The 16904-nt window shown below is 46.1% G+C and overlaps 1 protein-coding gene across 5 annotated transcripts in view; it reads left to right on the top strand.

Annotated features, from left to right (window-relative positions):
• LOC142580199 (RING finger protein 141-like) overlaps nucleotides 1–16904 on the top strand; it is a 253897-nt gene that overhangs the window by 2917 nt on the left and 234076 nt on the right. For 3 of the 5 annotated variants that reach the window (XM_075691083.1, XM_075691082.1, XM_075691084.1), the window contains exon 1: nucleotides 15743–16117. The exons of the other annotated variants lie outside the window; for them this stretch is intronic. In XM_075691083.1, the coding sequence (XP_075547198.1) occupies nucleotides 15758–16117 (360 nt within the window). In that variant the 5' untranslated portion in view covers nucleotides 15743–15757. Of the gene's footprint in view, nucleotides 1–15742; nucleotides 16118–16904 lie in introns of those variants that run through there. 5 annotated transcript variants of the gene reach the window in all.

The raw sequence follows: 16904 nt of genomic DNA, 5'->3' as shown, positions 1-16904 counted from the left end.
TCACAGCAATTCAGTTTTCTTTTTTTTATGTGTGTGTGTGTGTGTGTCTGGATAGCCTGCGACTTGTTGTTGTTGCACCAAAACGTGATTCGTTCCCACGGGGGGGGATTGGCCACAGTGCATTGAAAAGTGCGATTAACGAAATACCAAAAGGAGGTATTTTATTAGATGCACTAATGTATCATCATCAGCAGCAGCAGCCTATTTTATGTCCACTGCAGCACGAAGGCCTCTCCCTGCGATCTCCAATTATCCTTGTGCTGCGCCAACCAGTTCAAACTAGCGCCCGCGAATTTCCTAATTTCATTGCCCCACCTAGTCTTCTGCCACCCTCAACTGGGCTTCCCTTCTCTTGGCACTTATTCTGTAACCTTAATGGTCCACCGGGTATCTAGCCTGCGCAACATGACCTACCCAGCTGCTTCTTTTTTTCTGTTTATGTCAATTAGAATATCGGCTATACTTGTTTGCTCTCTGATTCAAACTGCTCTCTTTCTGTTTCTTAACGTTATGCCTAGCATTATTCGTTCCATCGCTCTTTGTGCAATCCTTAACTTGTTTTCGAGCTTCATTGTTGGTCTCCAAGTTTCTGCGCCATATGTTAGCACTGGTAGAATGCGTTGATTCTACACCTTTCTTTCGTGATAATTAATAGTAAGCTTCAACTAAGGATCTGAGTGTGTCTGCCGTGTATGCTCCAACCCAATTTTCATCATCATCATCATCAGCCTGGTTACGCCCACTGCAGGGCAAAGGCCTCTCCCATACTTCTCCAACAACCCAATTTTATTCTTCTGTAAATTTCCTTCTCGTGATCAGGGTCCCCTGTGAGTAATTGTCCTAGTAAACATATTCCTTCGCATGCTCTAGAGGCTGACTGGCGATCCTGAACTCTTGTTCCCTTGCCAGGCTATTGATCATTATTTTTGTTTTCTGCATATTAATCTTTCAACCCTACTCTTACACTCTGTCTGTTAAGGTCCTCAATCATTTGTTGTAATTTGTTCCCAGTGTTGCTGAATAAGACGATGTCATCTGCAAACCGAAGGTTGCCGAGATATTCGCCATTGATCCTTACCCCTAAGCTGTCCCAATTTAATATCTTGGATACTTCTTCCAAGCATGCAGTGAATACATTGGAGAGATTGTGTCTCCTTGTCTGACCCTTTCTTTGTAGGTATCTTCCTGCTTGTGTGGAATTAAGGTAGCTGTGGAATCTCTGCAGATATTTTCCAAGATATTTACATAAGCGGTCTGTACTCCTTGATTATGTAATGCCTCTATGACTGCTGGTATCTCTACTGAATCAAATGCCTTTTCGTAATCTATGAAAGCCATATAGAGAGGCTGAAAACGAAGCACTAGGCAACTAAATGCTAATAGAAATTTGTGGAGGTACAGCCATGAAATACACTTTCTTTTTCTTTACAATTATGCAAAGTTTGTCTCAGTCAATCTGGCAGCTGCCACATTTTCTACTAGTGCATTGGAGGCAGCATTCTTCTTCACATCATTTATGCATTTCCCCGCAGGGGCGGCTGCGTCAGCAGGCGTTTGGTGTGGTTGGGTACGTGGTGTGACACCACGCACACGAGGGTGGGCCCCTCCCGCGTGTAGCTGTGCGCAGCTTAGCCGTGTCTGGGGAAATCCTGGGGGTTGAGCTGATGCCGGGTGTTTGGACCTTTATGCCCCCGCCCCCCGGGGGAGGCAACGCACCTCTTTGGCCTCTGCTTCACATAGCCGGCACCTCCAGACTGGCCCACCTGGAGGAAATCGGCAGTCGCCTTTTCCTGTCCTCCTCTTCAATCTTCGTCTTTCTCTCTAGCCTTTTCATCTTTCCTGTCTTCTTTTCACTAATTCTTACTTCCGAATTTCCTGGCGGCAAGGGTTAACCGTGTGCAATACACCCAGTCTTGGGCATACACATGAGGCTACAGTGGCGGTGCATAGCTGGCGCCTGCAGGCCTCTCTGAACCTGTGGCGTCCCCTTGTTGGGTTCGGTGGTGGATGGCTACCGCCGCCGCTGAAATTTGAAGCCATGTTATGGCAGAAGCTTTCGCACCGATGCACCTTTTCAATTTACCCTCCAAACCGACCTAGACAGCTTCCCACGTTGCCACGTCTTGCATATTGAAGGAACACTTAAGTATGCGTAAACTATCCCCTTTCTTGGTGGCGAAATGCCTCATAGAAAAAATTGGCAGACTACAAAGCCTCTAAAATGACTGGCGGAGACCTGTTAATAGAATTGAGGAACATACGTAGAACAAGTGCAAAAGCTGTCCGAACTCGCCAGTATTGGTGAAATCAAAGTAACAATTTCTCCCCATCGCTCATTAAACTCTTGCAGGGGCATTATCTCAGAGGAAGATATTTTCAGCTTGAGTTATGAGGAACTCCTCGAGGGGTTCTGAGAACAACATGTGATCAAAGTTCAAAAAATTACAAGCCGAAGAAACAACGAACTCCCCACCAAGCATGTGATTCTTACATTTCGTACTAGTATTCTCCCCACCTCTCTCGAAGCAGGATATCTAAAGATCAATGTCAGACCATATATACTGAACCCAAGGCAGTGTTTCAAGTGCCAGAGGTTCGGCCATGCATCACAATCATGTAGAAGCAAAGAAACATGCCCGAAATGCAGTGCAAACGATCACCCATCTGAAAACTGTAACGCTCCCCCATGCTGTATAAACTGCAATTCACAATCATGTCCCCGTTGGAAGAAGGAGAAGGAGGTGATTGCGCTTACAGTAAAAGAGAAGATTTCATTTTTTCAAAGTGAGGAATAGGCTTTCACTTTTACGTCAAATAAGCTATGCCAATGTGGCGCAGCAGGGGCCAGCACCACATCGGTCTCAGGAGTCTACAGGGGTCACAGTCAATGGTCCCATAGCAACTCCATCCGCCCCTTTGGTGGCAGTAGCTAGAGCTGCTCCACCATCATCCAAGACGGCCCTGCAGACAGCTGTTCCGCAGGTCCCAAGACTAAACAGAACGCCAAGACCCGAGGTGCTTGTCTCAGCGCCTAGCTCTCAATCATGCAGCGCCTCAGAGAAGGCAATGGAGGTCGATACCAAAACCCCAGCATCATTGACACCAAAGGAACAGCGCTCTTTTGAGCGCTCTAAGAAGGACAAGCTCCTTATTACTGCACTGAAAAATTAACAGGTTACTTGAGCGGTTACCATCCAGCAAACGTATAATGTTCCATATCGCATCTCACCATTAATTTGTAAGTTCTCAAACATCAGCACATTTTTCATTTTACAACCATGGCTTTCATTGTACATTGGAATTCATCATCATCATCAGCCTGGTTACGCCCACTGTAGGGCAAAGGCCTCTCCCATACTTCTCCAACAACCCCGGTCATGTACTAATTGTGGCCATGTCGTCCCTGCAAACTTCTTAATCTCATCTGCCCATCTAACTTTCTGCCGCCTCCTGCTACGCTTCCCTTCCCTTGGAATCCAGTCCGTAATCCTTAATGACCATCGGTTATCTTCCCTCCTCATTACATATGCTGCCCATGCCCATTTCTTTTTCTTGATTTCAACTAAGATGTTATTAACTCGCGTTTGTTCCCTCACCCAATCTGCTCTTTTCTTATCCCTTAACGTTACACCCATAATTCTTCTTTCCATAGCTCGTTGAGTGTTCCTCAATTTGAGCAGAACCCTTTCCGTAAGCCTCCAGGTTTTTACCCCATACATGAGTACTGGTAAGACATAGCTGGTTATACACTTTTCTCTTGAGGGATAATGGCAACCTGCTGTTCATGATCATGTTCATTGGAATTGCAAGGTCTTATACACAATATAGGAGACATCAAATACATTATCAACACTTTTTCGCCAGTTCCAGTGTGTCTTCAAGAAACGAATCTTGGTCCAAAAAATAGTCACATTCTCAAAGGTTTCACCGTTGTCCGAAGGGACCGCAATACTCCAGCCGCTTGTCAGGAGTAGTTGCTAGAGTCATGCAGGGACTCCTACCCGAATTGTTCAACTGAATACATCTTTCGAGGCCATAGCCGTCACCATTCTGTCTCACAAAACCATCACCATTTGTTCACTGTATATTCCACCACACACCCACTTTACTACTAAACACCTAGAAAATTTAACAGATCAGTTACTGGAGCCATTTGTTTTAGTCGGAGACTTTAATGCTCATTGTACTCTTTGGGGCAGTGACAAAACTGACCAAAGAGGGCAACTCATTGAAGATTTTATTCTGTCCAATGACATCTACCTATTAAACTCAGGCTCACGACCTACTTTTCACTGACTTCCTGCACTTTTGGTTGCTTAGATTTAGCTTTTTGCTCACCATCTCTTTTTAGTGATCTTAAATGGGAAATCCTCGACATGTCATATGGCACTGATTACTTACCTGCAGTCATTAAACTCTTATCATCACTGCCAACCTTAAGCACTAGGCCACGCCAATGGAAATTACAGCTCGTTAACTGGCTGGTTTTTATGGAGAACTTGAAACTGGAAGATGTCTTTTCGCCAGACCTAAGCATTCATGAACTTAACAAAAAATTCACTGAGGTCATTATCTCAGCTGCAGAAAAGGTGATACCCCAGTCATCAGGTATTGTGCGCAAAAAGCTAAATTCCTGGTGGACGAAGGAGTGTACCGATGCTAAAAAAGAACAAAATAATGCCGAGGGAATCCTATGGAGGTACCCCACCTATAGCAACCTCTCAAACTTCAAACAGGCCAAAGCCAAAGCACGATTTATTCGAAGACAAGCGGAAAAATCATCATGGCAAGAATACATATCTTTAATTATTAGTACGGTCACATCAAAACGAATGTGGGACCAGGTGAGAAAATTTAGAGGAGAGCGCTCGTCATACACAATACCACTACTTACATGTCCAGGCACACAAACAACACTACAGGACCAGGCCAACTTACCAGGTGAACACATTTACAACATCTCCAGCTCAGCAAACTATTCAAATACATTCTTAAAATATAAAGAGTCGGTGGAAAAGCAGAGACTGCCCACCACTGGTGCTTCAGCTGAAATGTATAATAACCCCACCACAATACATGAATTGAACAGAGTTGTTTCTGCTGGTAAAAAAATGGCAACAGGTCTTGACCGTGTCCACTACACAATGCTGGCTCACTTATCTCAAGCATCGGTAGGGGCACTGCTGAAATTTTTCAGCAAGATATGGGAGTGGAGTAATGCCTGCAGATAGGAAAAATGCAGTAGCAGTGCCTTTTCTAAAACCTGGTAAACCTGCAACATCCCCTAGCAGCTATAGACCCATTGCACAACAATTTGTCTAGCCAAATCCTATGAGAGCATTATAAACATAACTCACATTCATCCTTGAAACAAGAAGCCTAATAGACAAGCACCAGTGGGGATACATAAAGGGATGCTCCACCATTGACCATCTCGTGCGACTAAAACATGAAATATGTGATGCGTTTCTGCACAAACAACACTGTCTTGCGGTTTTCTTTGATTTAGAAAAGGCATCTGATACCAGTGGCGATATGGAATTTTGAAAGACCTGGCTGACCTGGAAATTCGCGGAAGAATGCTAAATTGTCTATGCGATTTCATGTCAAACAGACCATTTCAAGTACGTCTCGGCACTATTTTCACGTGCATTTACACCAATAAAATGGCGTTCCACAAGGTTGCATTCTGAACACTACACTCTTCATAGTCAAAATGAACTCTGTTAATAAGATCATCCTGTCATCTGTTGTGCACTCAATATATGTCGACGATTTGAAAGTGGCTTGCCGTGCCTCAAACTTGCCCACCTGTGAAAAACAACTACAAATAATGATAAATAATCTAACACAATGGGCTGACAAAAATGGTTTCCGTTTTTCAACACACAAAACTGTTACAGTTCTCTTTTCCCAGAAGCGAGGGTTACGCTGCAGTCCAGTTCTCATCTTAGATGGTACAATGCTGCTGGTCAAAGAAGACTATAAATTTTTAAGCGTAACTTTTGACACAAAACTGAACTTCCTGGCCCACATTAACACAACTAAAATTAAAGCAAATAATGCACTAAATATCTTCAAGGTTTTATCGCACAAGCACTGGGGATCTTACAGAACATGTCTACTATGTATAGTATACCGGTCCCTTGTACGTAGCATCCTCGACTACGGTAGTGTAGTTTATGGCGCAGCTAGGCAGTCCTACATTAAGCGACTTGATCCAGTTCATAATCTCTGCCTACGACTGGTGAGCGGTACCTACAGAAAATTGCCTGTCCAAAGTTTATACGTTGACTGCAATGAGCCTTCATTACAGCACTGCAGAGCACTACTTCCACTTTGCTATGTATTAAGCATTCGGTCATCACCCAACATATATGCTACAACATCGTAATGCAGTGCAAATCACGAGTACATTACACAAATAAACTGAACATGATTCGGCCACTTACGACACGAAGAATACTGTCAGACTTTTGATGTTCCTCATGAAGCCCTACAGGTTGCTGAAAGGCCACCAAGATTGCCCTCGTGGTGCAATTTTACACAGCTGTGTGATTGGACACTAACACATCTAGAGAAAACAGACATTCCACAAGAACACATAATACAAGAGTTCCAAGCTATTCAAGAAAAATATAAAAACTACACGGAATTTTACACTGACTGCTCTAAAACACAAGAATACGTAGGTGTCGGGCTCGTATAAAAAAATTGAGAAAATAGCATTCGGATAAATAATTTTTCTTCAGTCTTTACCGCCAAAGTTTATGTGATATGGATGGCAGTGAAGAAAATTGCTACCGCCGAGCAGAAGAATGCTATTATTTATACCGGTTCGTTAAGTATCTTGAGAGCTCTGAACTTAAACTCTTCGTCTGAACCCCTGCTTGGCGATATCTTAAACATGGTCTCTAACAAGAAATACGGAGGAACCATACGATTCTGCGGGGTCCCAAGCCATGTTGGGATACCAAGGAATGAAGCAGCAGATAGAAGTGCAGCCATGGCAGCGCACAAAATAATAACTCGCATAACACTCCCATACAAAGACAGTATCCGAGAGATTCGTAAGGCCCTAGCATCAAAATGGCAACAAGAGTGGAACTCGTGCATAAATAACAAGTTACATATGACTAAACCCCTGCTTGGAGAGTGGAAATCATGCATTTGCCAAGAACGGTTCTATGAGGTTATGTTATGTTGACTTCGAATTGGACACAAGCATCTTACACACAATTTTCTACTTGGAAAAGAAAACCCACCAACATGTGAGAAATGCCATGAATCGCTTACAGTAAACCACATCATTATGTCATGTCCATATATTGAAACACAGAGGCGGAAACATTTCAAAGATTTGTATCACTTGCATATACCGTTACACCCTGCCTTAATATTGAACGATGATCCACCACTGCCATTCACTAACTTGTTTGAGTTTTTAGATGAAACGGGCTATCTACATCGACTTTAAGGTAATGCAGCTATTGCTGCTTTAACATCGGATCTTGTATTGTCCTGTGACTGGCGCAGCATGGCCTTAGTTGCTTTTGCACCATTAAACTCGAATTAACTAACATTTATGCATTTAAGGTGTTTTTCAGTATTCTCATTTTCACATACATAAAATATTGCACTTTCTTCAAAGTATTGCGTTGTCATAGCATAATACAGCTAACTGGATTTCTAAGGAAGATGAAGATGCTCAGCTGGTGATGACAATTCAGAATTCAAAATAAAGACGGGAACAGCGCAACACAGGACGAGCAAGTAAAGAGTACAGGACAGAGCGCTGAGTTGCAACCAAATGCTTTATTTGTAGAAACAGCATATAAAGGCATCATTGAATGTGGCCTAAAGAACAGAAAAAGAAGGATAAGCGTCAGCCACTGAGATAATCTAGTTCTATTGTTGAGAGTGTGAGGGATGCAGAACTGACGCACGCGTCGCCACTTGTAAATATGCAAAATGCCTTAAAGATTTCCCGCGCTCGCTTTTCACCATATCTGCCAATTATTGCGCATTTCTTAAAGATCGGGGTGCAACCACACGTGTTACAGTAGGCAGCCAGATGACTGTACAGGTTTCCTTTTAGTGAAGCGGCATGCTCACGCAGGCGATCAGTAATGCACCTCCCCGTTTGCCCAAAATATAGCAACATTTACAATCTAGTGGGATTTTATACACGACCTACATTGTGCAGTCAATGAAGCTGCGAACCCGATTCTTATCAAAACTTTTGCACGCGACAGTATCCATCCTGTTGACTACATTGTGCAGCCTGCTCAGTTTATTAGGGGCATTGCACACCACCCTCATTCCTACATTGGCCGCAATTTTCATAAATGTTGTGGGGAACACGGCGTACATAAGGAATGACGGCAAGCCTAGATCTGGAAGGCAGTGACTGCATAGTTTGTTTTCCGGTTTTCTTTAGCTCTTTTACAAGTCCACCAGCAACACTGCACAGCATGCCGGTCAGGTAGTCTGCTGATGTTAGTCTGTTGACTTGTGCTGAAAAGCTCTGTTCAACAGAGTGCTCGCACGAATGCTTGAGAGCAGCTTGTAAGCAGCACTGCAAAATCCTTCATTTTCTCACTTAACAACGAAAGAGCCCACCAATGGCCGTTTAAGGTTTTTAGACACTGAAATTGTTGTCGTGATGGGTATATTTTATTTATTTGGTACCTGCTTTGCCATTGCAGCCATTACAGCGTAAGGGTACAATTCAAGAAAAATAAACACATCATCACTTTTCGAAAGCATGGAAAAAATCTTCAGAAATAATGTTGGAAATATCAGGTGACAGAATATTCTAATCGTTTATTTACCTCACACACACAGAAAAGAAAAAGAAAAGATAGTGAAAGGCGTTACCTCTAAAGGAATCGTGTATGTTCAAGTCATGACCTCGTCTGTGGGAGACATATCTGGGCATTTTAAAGCACACAACATCCCGCTGGCGTGGTGTATAAGATTCCTTTAGATTGACATCGGCCAGACTGGGCGTTGTATAAATTACCGCCTGCGAGAGCATGCTCTATCAATCAAGAACGGGACTGGCTCGTACGCACGTGTAAACCTTTACTGGAAAACACGTATATTACGAAAAAGTAAGGATACGGTGGCACTGGAACTAGCACAGGCGACGTATATCAGAAAATTTGGTGACCAGTGTATCAGCGTTTCGTCGTTGTGTCTTCACAAGAATGAGTTTAGTTACCTGGCTGATAGGATATGATTAGGTTTGGTTTGTATTTCATGTGATCTCACCCGTGTATGTTCCTGTTCGCAAGTCTGAGGGTGAATAAGTGAAGCTAAATGACATGTTTTTTTTTTTTTTTTTGCCGCAACTGAACACTCACAAAAGGAAGACACATAAAGACAACACGGGCGGTACTTCCAACTGATTTATCTTGGGCTGTGACCCAAGAATATATATATACATACACGCATGCGCTGGCTGTTTACAGATCTACGTAACCCAGCGGTCAAGCAATCTTGTTTCCGATTTATAGAGCATGGTAGATGTATCACTAATGCAATTTGTACCTTTCTTTTTTATATAGTAGGCTTCCATCAGCTCACGTGCTGCTTGAAATCTACTTGTGCCAAGAATCCTAATCTCCTAAATTTAAATCTAAGAATCCTAATCCTAAAAGTGTTCAATTGCAGCAAAAAAACATGCCTTTTAGCAAGCACCAACTAGGCCAACAAGCAGTTATGTTATAAGTGAAGCATCGGGGAAAATAAAAATCAGTTGCGAGTGTGCGCCTGTCCGTGCCTTTTATTCTGTGTTCCCCATTTTATTCTTCGCGCCTAAAACCATCTCTCAAGAATGCGTGAGGCGCGCGCAATCGAGTACAGTATATAGCTACCTGCCGCGGCAGCTTCACCATTATACTCACATGCCCATCTCACGTGAAAACACCGACACGCACTCAACCAGCAAATCTTCTCCGGGGTCGTCACACGTGGCATTTACAGCTCTCACCGCCAATCCAGTTGCGATAAGCATCTTCGCCTGTTTCACAGCGCGTGGTGTCGTCGGAAGTGTAGTGCACACTTTTAATAGGCGATAGCCGAAACGCACTGCCATTTCCTGCTGCAGACTACGATCGTACACGTTTCCCGGCCACTAGATCCCATGTGAACAAGAAAAGGCCTAAGGCGCGCGCAATTGAAAATGGTTTTTCGGGTGAGCTCCACCACTGGAAAAGCTGGCGCCACCGTCAGCGTGATGTACAGGCTCGTCCACTCTTAGGGTGAACACGGCATAGAGTTTCCTACAAAATTACAAAACTCTATGGAACACGGCTCACCGTGGCCGCGCTCCGCGGGGCGCCAGTGCGTCCGGCGCGGCGGCGCATCGAAGCGAAGCGGCGCAGGCGCACACGGACCCAGGGGAGGTGCCTCGCGTCGTCTGCTACAGCGCTGGAGCGCACCGCCGCTTGCTCTGCTGTACACTTCGCTAGACCCAGGTGACTGAGTGCCCGAGGCGGCACTCCGGGAGGGCGCACTTCACTAACCGTAGAATTAAACATAAAATAGAACATAAACAGAAGCAAGCTTCTCACCACATAAGTCACTTAGCATGTTTTTATAAGTGATGAGGGTAAAAATACAGTCATTTTTTCGCGCTTTTTATTAGGCTGGGGCCCTCTTATTTTACTCTCACAGCACTTGGTGTAGTGCATATCGAGAAACCTATTAGGCGCGCTCTTGGTTGGAGTCATCATGTGATGAGCCTAGCGCGCCGTTTCGCGCATGTCTTGATGCTAGAACGAATGTGCTTAATTGACTTAAGAAAACGACCGAAGCCCGCTATAAATTTCGCAGAAAGTTAGAGAGCGATTGTTCAATCACGCATTATCATGTTTGCCATGGATTTTACCATTAAGGAGGGCAATACTATTACTTCGACAACAACTAAGAAGTGATATCCGCTGCTTCGCACTCTCATATTGACGCGTTAATGTCGCTGGTAGAAGAGCATGGAGCGCTTTACGCGATGTAGGAAAGTGCTCTCCCCGGCATAGCAACTGATTTGGAGGCGGTTTCACTCCCCCTTTTCATGTTTCTGCATCCTATAAAAAAAACTAAATTCATTTTTGCTGTCACAGCTTGTGTAAAATCACCGAAGCGGTGCCGGTCCTCTGACGGCAACCTGACGCGAGTTGTCGCATTCTCATCTTGAGGAATCGTCGGCCAATTATTTGATTACATTGATTAGGTGAAGTAAAACATATGGCGTCGACGTTTTTTTGTTGTTGTTGTTTTTTTCTCCTTGGAATCAATGCACGCCGCATGCGAATGCTGTTTCCGTCCGTTTCGAATAGGTAATTGAAGTGGAAAATCCATATTCTACATGTCAGTTTTCTAGTTTAAATCGAAAGACACCAGAGGTTTTCCATTAAATGCATTTCCGTCGATTTGCATTATGAATTGCACTTTGTTCAGTTGCTGGTTGCCATGGCACTTCGGCGATAAAAACGATGTAACAGTGCAGGATAATTTCATTTCCCCGGTGCGCTTTGGAAACTAGCAATGTCGCGGGTACTGGAAAAAGAAAGACGACGCATTGTAGATCTGTGCCTACAAAACTATTCTTAACGCGTTATATCGGAGATGACAAAAAGGCCACTGAAAACTGTAAATAGAATCGTCCAGGCTTACAAGAAGGATGGAAGAATTGCGGATGCTCCCCGTAAAGCCCGGAAAAGAGTGACCATTGTCGCGGCGGCTGCTGCAAACCCGACCTCCACCGTTCGAGAAATTAAGAACAGCCTCAGGCTGGGTGACGTCCCTGAGACGACTATCAAGCGTCGCCTCTAAGCCCCACCCAGCCTAAAGAGAACGCGAAAAAAATGACTGTATTTTTACCCTCATCACTTATAAAAAACATGCTAAGTGACTTATGTGGTGAGAAGCTTCCTTCTGTTTATGTATATTGATTATGCAGGCTGTTCACAAGCTGTAGACCGAACCAGCTGGAAAATTCTACGGTTAGTGAAGTGCGCCCTCCCGGAATGCCGCCTCGGGCACTCAGTCACCTGGGTATAGCGAAGTGTACAGCAGAGCAAGCGGCGGTGCGCTCCAGCGCTGTAGCAGACGACGCGAGGCACCTCCCCTGGGTCCGTGTGCGCCTGCGCCGCTTCGCTTCGATGCGCCGCCGCGCCGGACGCACTGGCGCCTCGCGGAGCGCGGCCGTAAAGCGCGGCCACGGTGAGCCGTGTTCACCCTAAAAGAGTGGACGAGCCTGTACGTGATGTGGCATGAGGGATCACGTGGGCACCGCGGCCGCATCGGCTGCTTCGGAAGCGTCGAAGCGAGCTGAACACGAAAGTTTACAGTCCCACCTGCACCGTTGTTCTCATTAAGTGCTGAGGCTTTGCCGCCTTGGGCGTCTGCTTGACAACATGTGAAAGTACTATAATAGGCAGTGGCTGCCTTTGGAGGCATGCAGCATGGTAGGCTACTGCTCGGTACCTGTGTGCCGGACTAAAGCAATAGAGAGCTCACTGTCAGCCTTATTCACACGTAGCCGCAGGGCAAGGAGCTGCGTGAACCTTGGCTGGCGAAACTTAGAACTGGCAGACAGCCATCGGCTACAACTCAGGTATGCAGCAAGCACAGACGCGAGGAAGATTTCTGCTACGGTGCCGGGACTGCGCGATGCTCGGTGAGTAGCCGAACGTGCACTGAGACGCGCGCCCACGCCCACTGCCCGGCTAATGTCATGACGGTTTGGTCTATGAACTTGTTGATGCTAACTGGCAAGTTCACTGGAACAAAAAGGGAGCGGTAAGACGTACATTAAAAAAAAAGGGCATGGCATATGGTCATGTTTGTGTTATAAATTAATGCACTGGGTTAGGAAAAAGAAGCAGAGGGAATCGCACGCTGAGAAGACCGATAAACATACAGTGCGACGCGACTTGAGAAATGATATTGAAATGTCCAAGAATTTAGAAGGCAAAAAAATATTGAATCATTGCGACGGCACATCATGCACAGTTGCCGTAGGCGTCGAAGTTTCTATAACGAAATTGCAGTTCTGATACCGTCCACGCAACAATGGTTGCTAGTGCACTGTCAAATGCTCATGTGCTGCGACCTAAAGCTCACGGCACAGTGCGAAAACGCGCTCACAGCGAAAGCAAAACATTGTGCGCGGACATGCATGCAGACGCGCAGTCGGTCGCTGCAAACTCATATGCTATCACTGCATTGAGGCTTCATTCTCCTATGCCCCATTTGGTTATACAGACAGCCCACTATAAAAACATATTTCACATAGTTTACTCTCAGCGTTTGCCTACCTTTATTGCAAGAAGCTGGTTCGGGAGACTCCATCGCGATGACCTCGCGCAGTGGCGTTCACCGTACGTATCAGGTAAAGAGATAGCGTCTGTAAACCATTCTGTGCTTTCAGTTTGCCCAAGATTATTATATTGACAATCAAAAACTTCCCTCGTTTTGAGAGTACCTACATAAATGTACAGGAGGGCTGCTGCATGGTGTTTTTATAGAGCGCCGTAAGCGAAAGCTATGAGGAGCGCGCTGCGTGATCCCTCATACTATTGGCAGCGAGGAGTTATGGAGTCGCCATCTGTCAGAAGCGCCTCCCGTTGCAACAGTTCAATCTTTCTTTGTCTTCTAAATTCTTGGACATTTCAATATTATTTCTCAAGTTGCGTCGCACTGTATGTTTATCGGTCTTCTCAGCGTACGATTTCCCTCTGCTTGTTTTTCGTAATCCAGTGCATCCTTTCATAACACAAACATGATCATATGCCGTGCCTTTTTTTTAATGTGTGTCTTACCGCTCCCTTTCCGTTCCAGTGAACTTGCCATTATCTAGCATCAACAAGTTCACAGACCAAACCATCATGACATCAGCCGGGCAGCAGGCGCGGGCGAGCGTCTCAGTGCGCGCTTTCTGGTACTCATCGAACATCGCGCAATCCCGGCGTCGTAGTAGAAATGTTCCTCACGTTTGTGCTTGCTGCATACCCGAGTTGTAGCTGATGGCTGTCTGCCGGTTCTAAGTTTCGCATGCAAGCTTCACGCAGCTCCTTTCCCTGAAGGTACGTGTGAATAAGGCTGACACAAGGCTTCGTCGCGCGTACGGCACTGCGGCACTGAGCAGTAGCCTACCATGCTACACGCCTCCAAAGGCAGCCGCTACCTATTATAGTATTTTCAAATGTTGTCAAGCAGACATCCAAGGCGGTAAGGCCTCACCACTTAATCAGAACCGCGGCATTTTCAGCTCTCGTTTTGAGCTTTCGTTTTCAGCTCACTTCGGCGCTTCCGAAGCAGCCGACGCGGCCGCTGTGTCCACGTGTGTGATGTGTGGTGCGCGACACGGTGCGGTGTTCGGGACGGTCAGGAGCAGACGACACTGAGGGCACGCGCGCCGAGGTGGAAGGAGGAAAACAACGACGCCGAAGAGCGTCCGGCACGAGAACGCGCGGCGCATGAAACAACAAAAAGAAGAAAAGCAACCAATCGGAAAAGACCACGGGGAGTCAGGCAGCCAATCCGAGAATGCCAAATCGGCCAGACAAGAAAAGGCGTGATGCGCTGGCAGAAAGAGCGGACACTCGAGGACACGCAGGGAGACGCCGGGGAGACGCCAGGAGAGTCCCAGGAAGCGACGGCAGGAGGAGGTCAACCACCGGAGCGGGCGTTGAAGACGGGCCGTCGGGTTCCGGACCCAAGCCCACCAGGACTTCACCCGACCGGGGCCTCCTGCCAACCTGTTCCTGTGCGTCGCCCGTCTACCTGAGCGTGCCGCCAGCTCCTCAAGGCCGGTGAGCTTCTGCGCCAGTGGGCAGGACGAGAACAGTCGGGCTTCGGGCCCGAGTTCTAAGCCAGCTGCCCGGCCAGAACGCCGCCCCGTCTGTCGTGCTGCCTGCTGCCCGAGGCCGGCGTTCGAGCTTCTGCGCCCATGGGCGAGACAAGAGCCGTCGGGCTACGGGCCCGAGCTCTACATCCAGCTGCCCGGCCAGAACGCCGCCGCCGTCGACTCCTGCCACCCAGCCGCCAGCTTTACCTCGCCTAGCCAGAGCTGGCGCGCTCATGTCGCTTGCCCGGTCGATCAGCTTGTACCGCGACCTATGGTGAGACCGGCGCCACTCCTTTCGCTAGCCTGTCGCCGCGTTGAGACTGTGACGCGTCCCCGCTCTCGTGGCAAGCCCGGACTTGCGTACTCGTTAACCGCATGCAAGCCCCATGTGTGTTTCTATCTGCGATTATGCCTATTTGAGTGTTTGTTTTCTATTTTCTTCTACTTATTCTAAGCTTTCTTTTGTTTCATTAAAAGTTTGTGTGTGTGTTCAAACCAACGGCTTTGTCCTCAATTGGGTTCTCGAAGGCTCCGCCTAAGAGAACCGTTAAAACATTGAGTACCCGAACCTTTGCCCCCATAAGTGGGTCATCACAATGTGATCCCTCTTGCCACGTCACGCCGACGGTTGTGCTAGTTTTTCCAGTGGTGGAACTCACCGCCAATACACAAGGGAGGTGCTTCCGACAGATGGCGACTCCGTAACTCCTCGCCCCCAATATAGCCGCCCGTCTCAGTTCAGTTTATTACCTTAAATGTCTCAGACATAGGGAGTGGATTCTTATAAGATAGCAAAAACGTCGTGAGAAATAATAGTTTAACAAAATGGACGGTTACAAGTTCTATAAACGAAGATGGGCTAGTGGTAGTATATATCGTCGTGTTTCCCCACGTGAAAGGATGGCGCACACAGTTTCTTATTCTGCTACCAGTAAATTTCTGCCTGGGTCGTCGTACCCCGCATTCACAGCTATTGCCGCCGAACCTGTTGCCATAAGCATCTTCACCTATCTGTTTTACAGCGCATGGTGCGTAGTGCCGTTGGTAGGGTACTGCACGCTTTTAGCAGGCAATAATCCATACGCCTTCCCTGCTGCAGGCGGGGCGACGTGGGCATCTCATTTCACTTCGGCATCCAGCGTCACCTGCCTGCTGGATTTCGCTTTGGTTTCTGGTCGCCCTCTTAAAACACAAAGCGCATCTCGGGCGGGCGGAGCACAACCAGCGGTGTCTGGTCTCGTAGCAACTATCCACCTAACGGTTCGTGTTACGTAGATGTAAACAATAGTTGAGTCTCCAATTTTTTAGTAATTCGGATCGTACGTTTTCCTGGTTAGTAAGTTTTTTTGTGTGTTTTTTTTTAAATGTATGAACGAGATTCTACTATATACGAATATGAACATATCTGTTTTCTGCAAACTGCGGACGAAAAATGGGACAACTTCTAAGATCATTATCATCAGCAGCAGCCTGGTTACGCCCAATGCAGGGCAAAGGCCTCTCCCATACTTCTCCAACTACCCCGGTCATGTACTAATTGTGGCTCTAAGATCATACTACCGACTTTCTGGAGTGTCTTATCAGAAGTTTGCTCAATTGACTTTTCTTGAAGCGATTTGAAGGGATCACACTTTATTATGGGGCGATTGTAAACTCTCCAACATAGCCTGGTTGTGCAGCACACCTATATATAGTGTCACCAGGAGTACATATACAGCTTTCTTTGTTTTTGTGAATAAAGAAATGTTACATCAGTTTCTAAACAATGCATTGGTTAAAGATGGCATGGGCTGCATGCTTTATTTATTCTCCGATACACCAAGTATTGTATCAAACATGCACGTGTTAGCTGGTGTGAGTGATCACAATATTATTGTAGCCGACATTACTGTTCAACATGTATCTGTTGCAAAAAGAAGCCTGCTAGAAATGTGTACCTATGCAACAAGACAGACCACAAAGCACTCCATTTGGCATTTGAATTCTATTTTCTAACTTTCGATACATTGGTGAATGATTTGAGCATTTTCTTTTGATTCATGTACCC

This window comes from Dermacentor variabilis, chromosome 4 (assembly GCF_050947875.1).
Source record: "Dermacentor variabilis isolate Ectoservices chromosome 4, ASM5094787v1, whole genome shotgun sequence".
Lineage (NCBI taxonomy): Eukaryota > Metazoa > Arthropoda > Arachnida > Ixodida > Ixodidae > Dermacentor > Dermacentor variabilis.
The sequence above is the reverse complement of the archived record's forward strand: the minus strand, read 5'-3'. Positions and strand labels throughout refer to the sequence as shown.